This window comes from Passer domesticus, chromosome 4 (genome assembly GCF_036417665.1).
Source record: "Passer domesticus isolate bPasDom1 chromosome 4, bPasDom1.hap1, whole genome shotgun sequence".
In the NCBI taxonomy this organism is placed as follows: Eukaryota; Metazoa; Chordata; class Aves; order Passeriformes; family Passeridae; genus Passer; species Passer domesticus.
The window spans coordinates 26,934,210-26,954,650 of record NC_087477.1 but is presented as its reverse complement, the minus strand read 5'-3'; the positions used below and the strand labels follow the sequence as shown (position 1 = coordinate 26,954,650).

At 35.2% G+C, this 20,441-nt stretch overlaps 1 protein-coding gene across 10 annotated transcripts in view; it reads right to left on the bottom strand.

The window, feature by feature from the left end:
• Positions 1-20,441, bottom strand: part of TTC29 (tetratricopeptide repeat domain 29) — a 228,177-nt gene that overhangs the window by 62,804 nt on the left and 144,932 nt on the right. For all 10 annotated transcript variants that reach the window (XM_064416703.1, XM_064416700.1, XM_064416701.1 and 7 more), the window contains 2 exons: positions 8,621-8,833; positions 5,933-6,018 (listed from right to left, as the gene is read on the bottom strand). In XM_064416703.1, coding sequence (XP_064272773.1) covers positions 5,933-6,018; positions 8,621-8,833 — 299 coding nt within the window. The remainder of the gene's footprint in view (positions 1-5,932; positions 6,019-8,620; positions 8,834-20,441) is intronic.

Here is a 20,441-nt window from a genome sequence, read left to right as displayed (position 1 = left end):
TGCTGTACCTTTCCCTCAATTATGTACAGCATTTAGGTTCTGAGCTAGAAATCCAATGTGGGAATGAAATGAGGGGGAATTTTACATTGGCAGGCTCTTAAAAAAAAAAAAAAAAGAAAAACAGGGTAACAGGAAAAAAGGAGCATATTTTATTAGCTACTTTAAAAAACGTTTTGATGGATTCCAGAGAAAATGCCTAAATCACATCCTGTAACTGACAGAAGAGAGTTATTGGAGTTTCAGAAATCTCAGTCAGGACAAGCTAACTGCAACCATCTTTCCCAGAAGCAGACCCAGTCTAGCTATGTCCCCAGTCTGGCTGCCAACCTGCCTGGCAAAGCACAAGGAAGAGCCACCTGCACTGGGCACACCAGTGGAGAGCACGCAGAGGCTGCTCCATCCTGGCAGCAACACCAAAAGGGTGAGACCTGAGCTGAGGCTCCATGACTGCCATGTGCTGTGCCCGCCATGCCTTGTGAAAACCAGATGTAAAGATATTCTTATTCACTAGCTGAGAAGTTTAAGGGATTTTTATGGCTTTGTCCTCAATTTTTCAAGATATTAGAGCTGAGCAGACCCCCAGTAAGGGCAGTTTGCTTCTTCTGAGTTCAAACACAACGATTAGGAACAATGTCCCAAAAGTAATTCAGAGTTATCAAAACAATTCTCTTGATTTAGAATCTCTATTATGATGTAAATATCCTTTAACTAGTGCTGCACTGCACTCCCCTCCAGTTCTTTTCCATACTTAGACAGAAAGTGTGTCTAAGTGCTTGCATGTGCAAGGCAATAAAAAAAAAATAAATAAATAATGATACAATATTACAATTTATCATTTTAAAGTAGAGTCAAAATATTACCAAAAATAGGTTTTGGAGTTTGGGAAACCACATTTGATATGTTAAATACCAGAACTTCTAAATGTTATTTAATACATATGTTTAATACATGTATTTTAAGTAAGGCTACATAATCTTATAAATATATATAAAGTTTCAGAAGTAGAAACAAACAGAATGAAAATGTCATACTGGCATAGCTCTATTTAAAACTGAACCATAGGCTGAAAAGGAAAATGACACCATGTTTCAAGGCAAGTGTAGTGGACACCATAACACCAAGGTGCAAAACTGTGTGGTGTACAAAGAAGTATTGAAGGAAAGTAGCATTGCTGCTTCTCATAATTAAAACACTTTTCCTAACAGGTTTTCAAGAAACTGGTTAAGATAGGAAAAAAATCTTATTTACCTTAAACCAACAAAAGAACTCCTTCCTTCACTAAGAGACTGTTAACTTTCTTGTCCAAATAAAAAGTTAGAATTGTCCTTCACTTTAAGAATGAAGTGCCAAATTAACAACAATGATTTTGTTGAATGATGAGACATTCATCTCTTTCCTGAAGTTCTAGGTCTTCTTTAGTATTGTCAACACAAATGATTTTTAATTTCTTAATTCCCTTAGCATTTGAGTCAGTATATTCAGTCAGGACAAAGTTCCCTCCCAATATTAATCCTCTCACATAATTTTGTTTGCATTATCTTCACCAGTGTCTAGCAGCAGTGGGACCCTTCAGGAAGATAAAATTTAAGCCATTTCACAATTGGGCCACTCCTTTCTCTGGACATAATCTATTAGTGTCAAGATTAATCAGAAGTGCCTACCTTCTAAGAAGGCTCAAAGTTTTGGGGTTTTATTCTTCAGATAAGAAAACCACTAAATTCCTATATGAATACCATTTTTAATACAGTTTAAAAATCACTCCAATGAAAGTGAAGCCTCTAGGAATGATGAGACTTCTTCTTAAACTGGTATGCTAACATGTTTTTCCAAGCATGTGATACCATTTGCTAAGCTGAAAATGTTACACTTCATTACTAATGGCTAAAGATCACTTAGAGATGAATAAAGGACAATATGTCTGATTTAAAAGAAGGAAGTTTGAAATAATTTCCATTGAAAAGTATCTTTGGATGTGTATTGTGAGTCCGTATTTGAAAGGGACTTTTTTTAGGTAACAATAATGAAAGCTGAAACCCAAACTCAGAGGTCTATTCAGACACCACTGACTTGAATTTCAGCCTTCTAACTTCACATGCTCATTCTTCTCAACAACCTTACTCAATGTTTAAAAGAAAAGAGAATATTATTCACTCTACCTTTTGGAGTTCTTTCACTTGCTAAGATCCTCCTTGACTTACCAAACCCATCCATCCATCCATCTGGGCATAATCCATATCATGAGATATAGCAGATGTAATCTGATAAAATAGACTGTTCATACCAAATTCAGAATATCTGCACCCCACTCATATTCTCCCCAGCCGCATGACAGGACACAAAATTCCCAGTTGTCTTGACACAGACTTTTTCAGAAATTAAGTTTATGGCCATTAATCACCTCTGATTCCTGTAACAGGGTCATTTTGAATGGGAAGATATCTATGCAAATTAATAAATTTTCTTGATAATTTTATGCCTGTGGCTTGTGTGTTGTAATTCTGACAATTCATGCAGACAGCATTATGTCATAAATTACCACATTTATCTTGGCATGAATCTCAGTAATCATGAACATTGCCTCTATTATTTAAACGCGTAACATATCTGAAGCACAGAATTCAATATCCAAAAGAAAGGAACACTTAGAAAACACTTAGAAAAAACCCTAGTACTTAAATGAAGAATGAGAATTGGATTTTTCCTAATGATTTGGGATGCAACTCTAATTGAAAGAGAAAAAAATCCACAATACCCTACACTTTGAAGAATTCTTGAAAGCCCAGTCTAAGAAAAAAAAAATAATCCCACATCAAGCATTAGATTATAATACCTTATGCAAGATTTCTAATGACACAGAAATATTTCACTTAATATTCTGCTTGTATTACGAGTCTGAGGAAAAAACAAGTAAACAGTAACTTTTACTTTAAAATTAGCCCAGATGGAGAATTTTCCATGACAAAATCTATAATGTTTAAGATGAAATCTATATAATGTGAACGATTAATATTTTGTTGTAAAATCATTAGGCTTGATTATAAAATCAGAAACCAGATGATATGAAAAATATTATGAACATACCCCACTGTTATTAAACGTAATTATTTAAACTTGCACGCACTTATATTTTTACATCTGAGTAGCTCCAGTGAAATCAATCATATATATCAAATCAAATTAAACTTATTATACAGATTATGCACCAAATCAAATCATGTTAAACACCAAGTCCCTAGCAAATAAAAACCTTCTCTAACAAAACCAGCCCATTTGATACAAAGGGACTGCATTTTTTTATAGAATAGGCTGCAGCTTAATCATTTCAGTCTTTAATTACTGCATCAGATAATGACTATTTTGAACATATGCTTCTCTGCCCTGCTAGAAGACATGAATGAGAGAGAAACAAGTTCATATGCATGATCCTGCGTGTGCATGTTGGGGGAGGGAGACTAAAGAGCAAAAGGAACCAAGTGGCAACAATTGGAGGAAATGGTGCCTGTAACAGCTGCTCCTTTCAGATTCCCCTAGAAGGAGACTGCCTGAGGTGGACCACGGCACAAAGGGATAAAGAAGATGAAAACTGATGCAAAGCAGGGAAATAACTGCTGAGACCCCTGAGTCTACATCCGAATAGTCCCAAGCTGTGTGGCAAGACCTCTTTAGCATGCTACAGAAGCTGGTGATGAACTACATATTACCATGAGGCAAACTGGCTCCTAGCAGTATTGTCTGCATGTTATGTGTAATGATAACCAGTGGGCCCCTGGGAACAGGAGGCAATGATTTCATCTCCGTAAGCATCTGAGCTCCCCTTGGATACAGAGACCATTAAACTGAGAACAGAAGGGGAAATTTCAGGCGATGATTTCCAACTGGAGAATGAAGACAACTTCTGCTCAACAGTACTGTCAACCATGGATATTTTACTGCTGTCTATATTGATCACTGCAAAGGACAAAGGAGCTAAAACTGTACCCCTTTTTCTTAATTCCAGAGAACACAGTGCATTTTTTGAACAAAAGTACTTTAGAAGTTTTTCATGTAATAATATTGGCAATGCTATTATATTAGAAAATGCCACTGTATTATTACCACTGAAAAGTATTGGTATTTCCATTACCGTTAAAATAACATTTTATACTTTTAACATAATGTATAACTTGTTTTTGTACTACAGAGACCTTACTGCCCTTGCACATTGCTTTCCTTAACTGTCAGGTGTTTTTGTAGGACTGAAAACATTAGGTACTACCTATTGGTTACATATTTAAAATGAGTAGCAGTACATTAAAAAATTCAGGGTTTCAGAAGTTTCCTTAAAAAAAAAATCTGCACGCAACAAAAAGAAATGCAACTTCCAAATGATTTTTGTAACTTTTTGACAAGAGACATGGGAGAGCAATGAAGAGAAGGGAATAGCTACAAAACGTAGTCAAAATTGATTCTGAGGAAACAATGCCAGGACAACTAATATTTTTGACATTTTCAAGGGTAGTTTGATCCTTTGTATATTTTGGAGAGATTAAGATGCAGACTTCTTCATTTAGCACATTTGTTTATCTTGATAGGCTTCAGAATTCACAAAGTATATTATGTGAAATAAAAAGTTAAATTAATTTTCTGAGAGTCTGAGAAAAGTTGCTCAGGTAAGAATGCCAGCAAGCTTGTCAGGCAAAAAACAATTGCAGGTAAACTGAAGTAGAAAATATTCTTGTCTAATCTATCACACTGACTTCTTGTAAAATATTCTCATTGCTGTTGCAAATATTAGATAGAATTTTATAAAATTATTTGGAGCTTTTTAGTTTTGAAGTATTTTTACATTCAGCTGCAGGTTTAACTGCAATTCACTGAGAACAGGCTCCCCCTTTCCAGCCTTCAACTTATTTATGCAGAAGATAGGACTTTCAGCATTGAAGAATAATGCATAAAGGTGGTCAATAACTTCTAAAAAAATCATAACAGAAATGAAATCAGACAGAAATCTAGAAGACGTCCTACACTGCAAGAGCCAAGCAAGTAATATTGATATACATGGTGAATTTATTCTGGGATTTCTATTGGTCTACTTCTGAGAAAAACAAACAAAAACCATCATAACAAATACCCACAATGAATGACCTCTATAAAACAAGTTCGTTAATAGGATACTGAGTCATTCTGCAGTTACAACAACAAACAGAAAGAGAAATTATTCACATGATTAATTGCAATAATTATGAACAAAAGATTCAAATTTATTTTCCACATTTCTAAGAGGATCATGGAGGACTGTGACTGATGACTGGCACAGAAGAATCAAGTTTCTGCTTACTTTTCCTCTCATCCCGACCTAAGAGGAAGCAAGGAAACCCTCCTCCTAGACTAGAATTCCACATGCAAAGCTCTCACTGTCTAAGAATTATTAAGGCTCAAGGGAAACATCAGAAGAGGAGTTTGAACTCAAGTATCCACAGCAGGAATTGCATCAGCATTACAGCTTTTCAAGAGCAATTAATATTTCTTCTAAATTACTGATGTTCTAACAATCTCAGTGTGTGAACTGATATATTTTTCATTGTTTCTCACAAATACACTGTACCAAACTAATTTGCAAAACTGGTGTTTTAAAAACCCAACAAAATAGAGACTATTTGATATTCACATATATACAAGAAGCAGAAGACATATAACCTGAACAGTCAATTTATGTTCAATTTCTACAGATCCAAGCATGAAAACCTGGACTCAATCAGGTTTTTGAGGTAAATCTGGAATTTACTGGAACCACAAATTCTTGAGCCATGTGGGTCCCTGCCTACAGAACTAGATAAAGTTATGAAAGGTCCATAAGCCAAGTCTCTCCAAGTTTTTTCCACTCTGCAAATACCAAACATGCTGAGGAGGGAGAGGAAGACATTGAGAAAGCTAAAGCAAAGAATAAACTTACTGCTAATGCTGTCTCATGTTCTCCAGAAAGATGATATGCTAGACTTAAGCAATAGGCTGCTTCTCCATGCATCTTTATATCACCTCCTAAGGGAAGGGTAAAAGGCAGAGTTACCAGCATGATCTGCACAAAATGACATTGGTGCAGACAGTTCTTGCGGGTTCTTAAACAAGACACAGGTGTTAAAATACTGTGGTAAATTTTTCCCTTTCCTTATCTCCAACATGTATCTCTTTCTGAAAACATACAGTAGCAATTAAAAATAAAGGCTATGGAGTTCACCAAGGAAGTTCAGCAAAGTCAGAGAAAATATGTTCCAGTAATAAAGTACAATCAAATTGACAAGTGTAAGGTTCTCTGTCATTAATTGTTTAATCATGGTCCTAGTGTCTTCACATTAGAAAATTATACTAGTGTCTCTATATATACTCAATATAAAAGTGGGTACAAATAGGTAATAAACCTTAATATATAAACACAAAATGTATCTCAACCCACATATTTTGCTAATGTGAATTGTGGTGAAACACCAAGAGAGAACTACCAGTTGACCACTCTCATCTTTCTTACTCTCCTGTTTGTTTTACCAGATTAAAAAAAAAAAAAAAGAAAAAAAAAGTTAATTTATACTTGCAAGCAGTACTTATAGAAAATCCTGGACAGGCTCTTGCTAAGGTGCATCCCACCTTTCCATGCCAGGCTTTATTTCACTGATACCAGTCTAACAAAAACTGCTTGCTGGTTCTTTCGCATGGCTCATTCAAGAGAAAATCATCTATTTGATACCAAAATAAATATAAACTAATGATGTAGTTCTTAAAGTATCACACTATATCCAAAAATTTAGCTCCAGAACATGAGTAGCCATAAAAGAACCCTGTTGATGAAATGATATTAAAAATAGACAAAATCCAGTTTCTTTGTTGCTCAATATCCATCTGCTCCAACACAAGAAATACCGAAAAATCAACCTGAAGAATAAATGCATATCAAAGTATTTTGTAAAATGCATAAATAAATACAGTTACAATGAAAAAGGAGATTGTCTGCTTACAGTTGTAGCCTTTTCTGTCCAAACACACAGAAGCCTACACCTACTTCTGAAACTCTCTGAATGATAATAATTACCGAGGCCACAGCAGTGCTCTATCTATAGCACTTCATATGTTACTTACAATGATTAAAAGTATGTAACTCAAAGACCTGATGGTCTTTTCCAATATTCAACATCCCTTAAAAGGCATAATAAGACATAAGGATACAGCAATACAATTTTACAGAAGAATAGCAGTTAAAAGTTGCTGGGGACATGAAGAACTTTCTTCCTCTCTTAAGAGGATTTGACAGTCCGAAGCAGGTAATACCTAACCCTAATTCCTAAAGTGCAGAAACACAGATGATGGTCCAGAAGAACAGAATGGACATTGCAGATAACATCCAGTAGCCAGTATGGCGCTGGAATGAGGACTGGAGAACTCCTCAGAAAGAAATTCCTAATGCTTAAAGAGGACAGCTCATATATTGCGCATAGTGGTATGTGCTACATGCCCCAGCAAGCTGTGAAAGTGATTGGTTTGAAATTTGAAAAAAGGCAACCAGAACACCTGCCTGGTCAAAATAAGTTTTGGAAAGACGTAAGATCCATTTTGACAACCACCTAATATCCAGCAGTTTTCACTAGCATTAAGAAGACATTCATATGTAATTTCATAGCAGTCCTTCTAGTTACTGTACCTAATATTAAGAGGAGTGTAACTGTAGCAGTAATTTAAGCATATATTACAGATTATAGCTGTAGAAAACACTACAAGGTTGTATTATGACCTATACAGTCACAAAGTTATTTGTTGCAGAACTTATTTTTAAATTTGGAAAGTATTTTCATTTTTTGCCGTTTTTGACAGTTTATCTATTCCAACTACTAGTCAAAGACTAGGTCACAGATTATATATTTGGCATACATTATTAAATTAGAAAACCCTAATTTATCTTATAAATATCAAATTAATATGTATTTAAACAAAAAGTTTCTTCGTTGAGAGGGTGTTTGAACAGTGGTAAGTCTTTCCAGCGTGGTTATAGAGGCTCTACCTGTGGAAATACTAAAACCTGACTGGATGTAGTCCTAAGCAGCCTGCTCAGGACCACCATATGATTTCCAGAGGTTTCTCTTCCTACCTCTGTTTTTCTGTGATTCTGTAATTTTTTACTTTAGGTTTAAAAGTAAGTATGTACATTAAGGTAGAAAATTTTGTTTGCTTATTATAAAAACCTTTTTTTTTTCCCAAGTATAAATTAACTATGTCTAGTGAAAAGGTAACTTTTCCAGCAGATAATATCAGTCAAAAAATGCCAAATCAACAGTGACTAGCCAGTTAAAATCAGTGACATCAGCTTCCATCAGTGACTTTACTTTCTGATTATGGGTTCAGTGTTTTATATTATTGTTCCCACAAGCTTGTCAGGATTTTTTTTTTTGGAGATAAAGCTTTGAGGAACCTAAAAGTATCTTTGTAGTCAGCAAGAAGGCATTTCTGCTTCAGAGAGATCTGCAAGAGTACTGATAGCATTTGAGTTTCATAGGAAATAATCACCCATTCAAACCCATGACAATTTCTACTTTACTCTTGGGAAAATCATGGCCTGCACATTGAATGAAGGAATGGGAAAGCATTGTTTTCCACCTACCTTCTTTTGCCATCTTTAAAGCTTTTATTAGCATTTTGATGGCCTCTTGGTGTTGTTTATTTTCCAGCATTTTGTCTGCTAGCAACGTATAAATTCTCCAGAGATGCTGACATGCCAGTGAAGTGTAAGTGCGGCCTGTCTCATCCGTCCATGATGTGCCCTCTGTTAGCTCATAAAATGTTTCAAAATACTCCGCAGCTTTCGTGACATGACCTGAAAAACATAATTCATAATTAAAATCAGTGCAATCATAAAAAATTGTTAAAGTTTGTAGTCTGTAATATTTTTATCATTATAAGTAAGTTGCAGCCAAACATTCCACAGATTTTTCATGACTCTTCAATACATAACCCACAGATCACTGGAAAATATGATCAAATTTCACAGTACCCAGTAACGCTCTAATTTAAATTTATCACATTCTTAATTAGCTTTCCTTTGTAAATTCCACATGTTGAAGGGATGTGATTCCATGGATGCAATGTCAGGATCTTCTAGAAAATAAATTTATTCTAGATTCATAAAGCCTTTGTGGTTCTCATACATCAAATTTGCATCTATGCATAAATAATCACAACTGAAACCATTCCTCAAGTTTCTTTTTCCACAATGAAAACCTGTGGGGAAAGATTTGAAGTGTGGGGGATAAAGGTATCAGAACTGTGGGAAAAAACTAAAAACCTTCATTCAAACAAATTAATCAATGAAAAAAAGAACTTATCATGCAAAGTAATTTATTCAACAGTTATTGCAAGGCCAACTCTGGTGAGTTTATCTAGTAGATTTTACTGCAAGAGCATTAACCATTGATACATTAATTATTGAGCCTTAAGTAATATACTCCAAGGTCTTCAAATGTAAGTTACTCAAACATTTTTAAGGCGAAGTTTGAAAATAGAATTCAATTTATTTTCACATCCAAGTAGTTTTTCCTCTACCTTCAGCTGGATTTATCTCTGTGCATAAAATTCTGTCTAGGAGATTTCCATACCTGCTGGACAATGAAAATTCAAAGTTCTTGGAAAGAACAAAAAAGCTTTTTCTCATACATAATGGGTATTTCTGGGAAGCAGGTAAGATAAGACTATTTACAGTAAAAATAATTCTAAAGCAAGCATTTCGGTCATAATATCTTGTTTAGCAAAGACTATTCTGCAGCAGGGACAACTGTGAATGTGACCCTGCCTTCATAACTTTGTGTGTGACTGAGGAATCTTGTCCCATAGATCATCAATATATCAACTGTATTTCTATTAACAGCTGAAAAAAACTATAAACTAGGTTCATTTATGTGTTTGTAGCTTGCACCTCTTCTGAGATGAGATTCACAAGGAACTATTGCTGTTTTGCAGTCTTTTTTACAGTGCTGAATTCAAACTGCAAAAAGAAACCAGGAAGGAGAAAAGTTGTTTCCCAGTCATAGGAAAGGAAAGGAGAAAAGCTTGGATAAGAATCTTCTTTAAGCATTCCTTGAGAAAATGAGGTTATCTCCCCAGGCCTCCAGCCAACCTAGAGGCAGCAGAACAGCTATGACAGATTTCTCTTATTAACTCAATTTAGATTTGTCTTTTGCATAGGTTACCCCTTTATAACCATGCTTTCAACTTTGCAATATAAAACATAACTCATCTTTATTAGAATTAAATTTATTTTCATATTAAGTTTCTCTGATGATTAAAACGAGTTCAGCTAAAACTGACAAGCAGAAACTCCTCTTTCAAAAATGCAATGAATTAAATGAGTGTCATAGACAAATAATTTTATGGTTCTACAGCCTAAAATTCATGTAAGAATCCCACAGGAGACAACAGGTGCTGAAGAGTGCAGTGCCAGGTGAAAGGGAAATCAGCAGACTTTATTCAGTTCCATCCTACCTAGGGACAGGTATTGGAGAGATAGGCCAAAACACTGGGAAAACAGGAAAAATTCTATACATTCTTTCCAAAATATCACACGCTTGACATCAGACTGCACAAATAGAAAGGCAAAGGGAAATTATCACAACCAGTACAAGCTATTAACAGACTCCCTGACAGCAGATGTAACAGAAGACAGACATGTAGATTTGCTAAAGCCAGATGAAAGCCCTTGTCCATTCTCAAGAGGCTTCCAATCTGAGTTTTTGTCTGTTCAGTTCAGCTAACTTCTTAGGGCACAGTCAACGCTGAAGTCAACAGAATTCCAGCTATCCAATTTGCTAAAGGTAGATTTAAGATATTGAAGAAGCTCATGTTGGGTTTGTGACAAATGATTGAAAGCTGAGTTAAAATGTAATGTTAATAGGTAGAGCCAGCATTTTGTTCACTTGGTTTCTCATAAGCACATATACTCTTCCTTGGAATTCTCCCCAAGTTCATTAATGAAGGGATTGTTCTTCTGAAATGGTATTATCATACATTTGAGTCAGGGGGATAAACTACATGTGTAATGGATTCTTTACTAGAATTTGATTCATGTGTTACCCAAAAACTTTCAGTAAGAATGGGAAGCAGCAAACAAATGAGTGGTATTACCACGAAGTGGAACACTATCTGAGTTTCTCTGGACACTGTAACATGATAACAGGACATATTGTTTAGGTAAATAAAACTTGCAATCTTAAGGACTATTGTTCAGGTTGTTCGAACTATCAGGTGTGGTGATTCTTACCCAAGTTCCTTTCTTGCAGTGTCCCCTTGAGAAAAGTTGAGAAAGTTTCTATCAGACTAAAAATGGAACTCATACATTCCATCACTCCATACCCCTCACAGTTCTCAGGAGCTGGCCTAACCCTAAGAGCTGTAACCCCACACTCCTTATGCCAGATCTCAATGAAAACTCTTTGGAAACAATCCATCTACATCAAGCTTCAAAATGATAAAGTAATAGGATTCTTTGGTAATATTCAAATGGATCTATATTACATCTGGCTACACTGAATTACCAAGAAAAATTACACAGTAAAATGTAAAACAATCTGTTCACAGAAATACTAAAAAGAAAGTGATGCACAGAAAGCCAAAATACCTCATTTCCTAAACAAGGAAGAGATGGAATTCCTGACACGAAAGCCCTTACATGGCTAGGAATTTGCTTACTGAAGACTCATTCAAATAAAAAGAGCTATTTAGAGATTTCTAACTCGTGGAAGGTAAAACATTTAAGACTTTGGAACTTATTCTTCCATGAAAATAAACTGAAATCTTTTGTTGCCACTGGCAAATGACACATCAGCTTATTTATTTAATCCATAATGCTTCTGTGAAACTCAAATGTTGTGGGAAAATCATATTTTCAGGGGACTGGTGAGTTTACTCCCTGTCATGAGTCAGTTTAGCTAGAACTGATCAGGCCAGTGCATTCTAATTTTTAAACACTGAACTGCTGCAAGTGCTGACTACAGACACACAGAGAAAGCCATCCGAAAATCTTGAAAAAACATTAAAAGAAAGCAATTAGCCAATTGCAGAACATTTCTGAGAATAAAAGCATTATTATCTCACTTAGGCAGTGAAAAGGCAGAGTTTTAAATTACTTATATTATGAAATAAAAAAAACCCCGAAGACCAAAAAAAGAAAAATGAGAAGAAAAAACAATGGAGTAAGAAAATCACTTGGAACAGCTTGCAGAAATGTATTTTCATAGGTCTAGGAATTCAAAGAGAAAATCAAGAAGGTGTTTCTAGGAAATCCATGTTTGAAAAATCTATTTGCAGAATGTTACACAAAGCAGTAAAGCTATTTTCAGTTGGCAACATTAATAGGAATTGTATCTTTATTTTCACACTGCCATGCAGAATTTATCTCAGTGGATACCAAAAGGACTTGTAGAATCTCTGATGTCTCTCTTCTCTTCTTATAAAAGGAATCAAAAACCAGAATGGTAACTCTTACAACATATGTACTACCACTACCAAAATTTTACACTTTAATAATTTTTTATAGTTTAATATAACTCAGGGCATAACAAAGGAAGTCCCATCAGCAACAGCTTAATCTTAAGTATGGGAGGCTAACATTGTCACAATATAATTTTGGGAGTAAAAAATCAGTTTTAAATAGTTAATATATTATTATAAGAAATTCTGACAGATTTGTGCTACTGTTTTCACTAAATTGCTTCAAATTAAAAAATTAAATCTATTCATTCAAGCAAAATAATTCAATGCAATTTTGTAAATATATAAATGTTTTTAGGTCATCTAAAAGTTAATTTATAATTCTCCTTCTCAAAACCCAATTCAAAAATACAGATTTTTTATATCGAAATAGATACCAAACCAAAAGGGGTATATATGGAGACTACTATTTTGCCTTTTTTTTAAGTAGAAAGATTGACTAGATATTAACACAAATGGGTTTAAATGTGAAGCTGCCATAAAAGCAGGCACATAAATGTAATTCTCCCAGCCGCTATTTTGATGCACATTTTTGATTCCATGAATATTTTATGAAATGGCCCAAACTAAAGCCATATAACATTCCTGCATTACTGATGCTTGCGCCCGTAAGCTACAAACATTAGAGGCATGATTGAGTGCATTAAAATGAACTCATTCAGCAGTGCATTGATTACTTGAAGGAGGAAAAAAAAAAGTTACTCCCACTTAAGAAAACAGCACACAAACCTGAAGTTTTCAATACTGAAATTAGAGACTCAAATTTGAATAATGTGGTATTTAACAAATAAAGGCAGTGCAAAAATATCTAGAATTCTATACATACATTCCTGACTTTAATTAGGTGCGATGTTAATTAGGTCCACAGATTGCTTCCAGTAGTGTACAGGTAATTTAAAATGTCACAATCTGCAAAATGCAGTGACTGACCTGCTCTAGCTCCATGCCTCAGCAATACTGAGAGCACCTAATGATTTCCTTTTCTATCAGCTCGCGTATTTGCCAATGAAAATAATGCCACAGAAACAACTGCACAAGAAAAGTGACAGGTCTGTTAGGTAACCTGCCCCAGCAGCACCACCAGAAGCAGGAAGCACATTTAATTCTAAATTGCAAACAGTTGTTGAGGGCTCCAGAAAATATTCCACTGTAGATTAAAACAACTTAAAGGTAAAATAAACTTTGAGTATATTGTAGTATATTTTAATCTAGAGCATCTTCTGCCATCAGTTATTTCACTATACAATGAGAACGCAAAATCTGGTTGAAGCATCAGTTATTGGCAAGGAAAACCAAAAATGCTATTGTCTTTCAAAAGATAAATGCTTACATTTCAGTCTAACTGCTTGAACTACTTGTATTAAGCTCAGTTTCTATGTTCAATTATGACAGCACTACTCATGCTGAAATACTTAAGTCTGCCACAGAGATTGTTATAAAAGTGTTTAACAGAGGTGGGTTCACAAGAAACATAAAACAAGACTCATTTAGCAAACACCTCTCATTCACTTGAACCACCTTGGACTCCTGAGGTAAAATGAACATAAGACAAAATTTTGTGGTTTCATAACTCTCCAAATCCTTTTCAAGCAGAACCAGTCATCAGCCAACAATCAAAGTGAGCATTTTTAAGATAATGAGTAAAACCTTATATGAATTTACTTTAGAGAAGCTGATTTTGTTTTTTCCCAGAAAGATTCCACCATAGCAAATGACATAGGCAATTCATAAGAATATTGCAATGAACATGCTGGCTCATTAGGGCATATTCTGCCCATTCCTCCAGTTTGACAATACACCAGTAGATCTTACCTGGAGTCCAAGTTGCCCAAGGCCAGCTGAAGCCATGTCTGAGAAGTAGAGCACTTGGGGACACAAAGGAGAGAGGAAGAGAGAAAAGGAAAGTTGAGCTTCACACAACCTGAGATGTAGCATTGGTGGACTGACAGCAGTGCAAAAGGACAGTTTTTTATCTTCCCTTCTCTGGGTGAAGGACTGCCAGGCTAGTCTTAGGTACTGCACCTTAGAGGATGATACATTATTTCTGTTTACATTACTTAAACAAATGTGTGTTGTCTGAAAAGAAAATCATAACTGTAGTAATCCAGTGAGCATTAGAGCATATGTAGTCTTGTCCTCTGAGGACCCATATTACTTGCCTTAAATCTCAAGCACTCAAAATACACCTACACAAACCTAGAGGGCAGTGCAGACTGTAGAACCCGCAGCAGGACAGTTCACAGATTCTGTATCACACCATCAGCACACTGGGACATCAAACCTGTTCTAAAAAGGGCTTATTTAAGGGTTCTCCCAGAGACACCTCACAAGGTAGGGATAATGTTGGCTTTTCTGGCTGCCTGGCTGCTCTCTAACCCTTTCCCCTTCTGCTGCCAGCACTCCTGAGCTGCAAACAGGAGGGTTTTCCCACAGGCAGCTGAAATGACAACTGCTTTGGGAATGGTGCACTGTGGACCAGCAAGGGGAAAAGAAAAGACAACCAAACAGGTCCCAAATGAAAATCCCACTAACTTGTCTGTCTTACATTCATATTCAAAAGAACCGACATGCAAAATTCTGGTTTACAATTAAAATTCCTTTATCTTTTTAGGTTAACACATTTTACGAAAGCAGCATTTGTCACATGCCGCCTTCTGATTTTTTTTATTATATTTAAATAAACACTTTTTTATATATATCCATTTTAATCTGGAGGACAACATTTCAAACAATGTTGAACATGAGCTGAATGATCACACACCTGTTTTAGAGAGAATGGAATTCTTGCATCACAGTATTATTCAAGCCTTCTTTCACACTTGCAGAGCATCAAAGTGCTTTCAATATGCAAAGGCTACCCAAGATGCAAAATGCATTCAGGAATACTGAAAATATTCAGAAGAATATTTTCAGCATTCAGGAAGCTCACACTGCAAGATTCCAGGCTCTGGATAAGAGCAGGTCCACACTCAGTGGGATGCTCCCATTTCAGGTTTCACAAATATTTCAATGTCTGTGGGTGGATATCTCAATGCAGAAAGGGAAGGGAACAGAAAACTCAGGGATGAATGGCACATGCATAGGAAGTTTTTAAGTTCAACAGAAATAATGAAAACAAGTCATATTAGTATGCAACCTCACAGATTAATGTGATCATAATCTTTTAAATAGAGTGACACTGAAGCAGATTGGTTTCACTAAATTAATTTTTTTGCTAAGTTGTGTTAAATACCTGCCTTGGTTTAAATACTTTTTTTGGCAGTGTTTACATTTTATTCAGATTCCACCCAGTTCCCCTTACTTTCCATAGCTTCCAATAATAAATTTATTATCAGATGCAGCACTCCAGCACTGGAGCTATTCTGTGGTGCAGCTGATTTACTTCAGAAGTGCAGTTGGATTAATGACCTGCTAAGATCCCAGGCAACCTGAAGGATTCTCTGAAGAGCAAGATATATTTTTATTAACAGCTTTGTGCTTGCTTTACCTATGGCTTCTCCAGCTTATTGGTAATGGCTGAGGACATGCAACCCTAACAGCTCTCAGTGACACTGGAAAGGCACCTCTGGAAATGGCCTCCTTTGTCAATTACTGAAAGGAAACACTGCCTCCAGGAAAGTTTATGATGACAACTGCTGGTCCAGCTACAGTATTCCAAGACCTCTCAAAGCTTTGAAGCAAAGGAAAAAAATCTCTGTGAGAGGGCAGCTTCATCTCAGTACTAGTCATTAAGCAGTAAATAATTAAAATACCCTGGAAAAGACAGGTAAAATACAAGCAGCAATGTCAGTAATAGACATGAAAGAGAAGAGAGGGAAAAAGAATTTAAAAAAGCAAAGAAATAATTCATTTGAAGTTTTAATAAAGTTTCATTTGCAGTCTTGTTTAAAGATATATCAGACTTTAGGGATGTAACCTAATTACATTTTTATTCTAAGTTCTATTCAAATATCTTGGACTTTGAATCTTTAACACAGATCAAACACAGTATAATCTACTCATGGCTATCAATACTTTAAAAAGATCTCTTCATTAAATGTCATAGTCTTATGAACATGCACATAAAGCAAACAGAACAATATTGGATACCAAAAACATTTAGAATGCAATTCATACAGAAGTATCTATATAAACAGTTCACCTGAGTGTAACACATTATATTCAAGCACACATCAAATATTTTCTAAAATATTCCTGATTCATCTTTCATAGTTCAAGTAAACAGCCATAGCTTTTTTACAGTAATTTTATGACTTGAAAATGAACTTTACAATCACTGAATACAGAGGAATGAAAACTAATTTATGATATTTTTTTTCATATGTCAAAACTTTTAATGACAATGCAAATGACAGAATTTAGAATCAGCACCTGTGCACTGCTGTGAATATTCTGAAGATCTTATTGGAAAGCAAGAATACAGACTGGTCCCCAGGTGTTATAGATGAACTAAAAGATTCTTCATTTGAAGAGTTAGGGCAGGAAAGTGGGAGTGGCCACAAAAAGATTAAAGAAACTCACTTTTCCTTAGTGTAAAGAATATCGTTACTTCCCTGTGCTTAATAATAAACCTTGATTTAAATCAAGTGAAGTAAAATCATGTAGAAAGTATTACATTTTCACAGGATTTCTTTTCAGAAGTAGGATCACTACAGAATTTTTCCTGAGTTCTCTTATTCAAAATACCTTCATTACCAACCAAAATCTTTTAAAAATAAGAACAAAAAATAATTTTATGAAGAATATTTTTATGACCTTAACAGGCCCCTTTTTCTTTCATGTTGCATGTTCTGAAACTTTTTTCAGACTTTAAGATTTCTAATTTGAGCTGAAAATATTCCTAATTTCCATAGCATCAATTCAAGACAGTAGTTGTTAGTTCAATACCAGTAACAGCCCTGTAATAATAAGATGTCATTTGCTGGGGAACTACTTTGCACACTTGCAGGAGGATGAGCTCAATTATTTAATATACCTGTTCAATCTGTTCTCCCAAGAATCTAGAAGGATTTATGGCTGCTTCTGACTGACAGAGAAAAGCAGAATATCCAAAGAGTAACTCCTAGCAAATTGCCGTGTAAATATTTTAAATTATGCTCTGCAATTAAGTTTTTCCCAGCCAACTTATATATTCAATTCTTAAGCAATCAGAAAACAATATAAACACTTAGTAAGACAGAGTAAATGCAAAGTAACAAAGGAGAATTAACTTCAGCTGATATGGTGAAAATCAGTGAATGGAAGTACCTTAAATGGTCAAACTGCAGAATTTCATGTCCCAGGCTTCTTTCTGTTTTTAAAGTTGCTTGATGTGGAGACTCTTTATAACTTAAAATTTAGGAACAAGTTTATGTAGTTAACGACAAAGGATTTGGAAACAAGTATGTTCCTAGGTCTAAACTATTCTTACATGCCTTTTCCTGAATAAACTGTTTGGACAAAAAAAAAATATAATCACAACTAGGAATAAATCTGAGAAGTTTATAGTTTGGGACATGCAACCTGGGGTGAGGAGGGAGGAATACCATGATAAACCAACTATATTTTGTTACTACTGGATTTGGTCTGTTATATAAATATGTATGTTCTCTCCACACAATGAACACTTTTAGGGTGGTCTCCACAGGGAACAAATCCATATGATCATCCTGTTCTTCAGCTACTTTTGGAGTGAGTTTCAAACAAATTTGGTAAGATGTCAATAGGACATTGAGTTTCCACCATGTTTTTAGACAATTAATATCTTGAGGATAGACATTGATCCAAACTCCAGATAGACGGAAAGGCAGGCAGAACTTGCCACACATGTTGAGACAGCAGCATTCTGCTTGGCCAGGGAGCAGCATGTTCTCATCCAGCTTTAGTTTATCACAGCACACACCAAACCTCACCTAGCACAAGTGCTGTAGAAGCACAGAGGAAAGGGTATTGTACAAATGCAGAACAAACCTGTGCATCCTGTCTGAAACAATAAAACCTCTAAATCTAGAACTACGACTCCCTTTTAGGCCACTGCCATTTTTTTAACTAGCACACAAGCTTCCTATAAAAAAACATAGGAATATATATATTTGAATACTTTTCCTCTTTTTGGTCCACACAATGACAAATGTCATTATAAAAAGGAGAAAGATAATCAGCTTTATATTTTATCAAAAATCACAAAGGTAACTGGGTACCAAGACAAGTTGCTTACAGAACAGAATCTCCAACATGGACAAAAGGATAAATTATCATCTAAAAGATAGATTTTTCTGAATTGCTTATGTTCCTGAATGAAGAGATTGGATTCATTTTAGGTTGCCTTCTTCTAGTGTCTAACCTGGGCTTGTGGATACGATGGTAAGGAGATCTCAGCTACTGGCCATACACCTTATGGGGGAAACAACACAGTTAAATAGGCTGGATTGTTCAAACACAGCAATTCTGTTATCAGTGACAGCTCTGCACTCCACATGTAGTGAGGAAGAATTTAATCTCTCTTCACAAATGCTGTCCCCCTGGTTTGTTTTATTTACCAGCTGTTGGCAATTATGCAATCAGATTGTAAAGCAGAACGTTTCTAAACTATACTATGGAGGATTTGCTGTTTAAGTGGGCTTGGCAGACTTGCAGCACAGATAACAACATAAAGCTTTATTAATGTAGAAGGTGTATGTGGGACACCAATTCCACAGATAAATTTTATTCTGGCTATACTTAGGAATCTCTTAAAAAGAAACTATATTTTTATGTAATTACAATGAAGTTGCAAATTGTGCACACACAAAAGCATATGAAATTTCACAAGCAATTTTAACTTTTGCCTTTTTAAACCTTTTTAGTACTTCATTTTGCAATATTAACATTCTCTTTTTTATATCTGAATATAAATTATTTCTGCCTGAAGGCAAACCAATTGGGGAAATTCTGCTTAAACGTGCATATTTCCTCTGCATAGATACTCATGAATTTATGCTGAGTTTCTCTCAATTATTTATACTTTACAGTTTTCAATTAAAAAGCATTTGTCATAAACAATTCAAAATACAAAATCAACAACTTCTTAGTAAGAATGGATTCTTAGCAAGAATTTCCTGACTAAGAACAAGAAAATAAAAAGTTTAGACTTTTTATGTTCCAAAAGATGCCATGAACCAGCTTTAAGATGTTGTTCATATATTACTGGATAAATATATCCAGTAATTAATAGTTAAGCTTCATAACTCAAAGCTATCCTGTGCAACTTGTTTCAGATGAAACTTGCTTTAGCAGAGCAATTGGACTAGGTGATCTTCAGAGGTTCCTTCCAATCCAGCCATTCTGTGAAATGCCCCTTAAACAATCAGAACCTTTCCATCAATTTCTGCAATTCCTTAATAAAAACTTGCATTTCAACAAAGTGACAGGGAAAATACTACACTTCAGTTTCAATGAGATTGTTAAATTCTGCAAGAATCCTGTGGTGGTTTCTTTCCTAACAAATTAATGAAACTTCTAAGTCCCTCCCGTTCAGTAGGTATTTCAAACAGAAAAGTTTCTATCAAAAATTTTCTATCAACACATGAAATAGACCATATTTTATCCATGATCACAGATAAACAATTACACCTTTTCAAATAAATCAGGTGCAACTAATTAATATTTTTGGGGTAGGTGCAAAGTGATCAGAAGTGATCAACACTGGTATAACATTGCTCTGTTTGAAAAGCAATCCGACCTTAACATTGCTTAAAATCAAGGCAGAGCTGGATTAGGACTGAGCACTTATAAACCCTTCATTAATTTGCAGGATATGGCAGATTTTTGAAATGTCTAAGCTATTTTAGAAAGGACTAAAGGAATTCCTTATTGAGGTCTCGTAAGGCTCACCATCTAAAAAACACACACATGGACAAAACTGAGTTTCTGGATTAGGTGTAGTGGGAATCAGCTCTGAGATTGCCAACATTGCTTTGCACTTG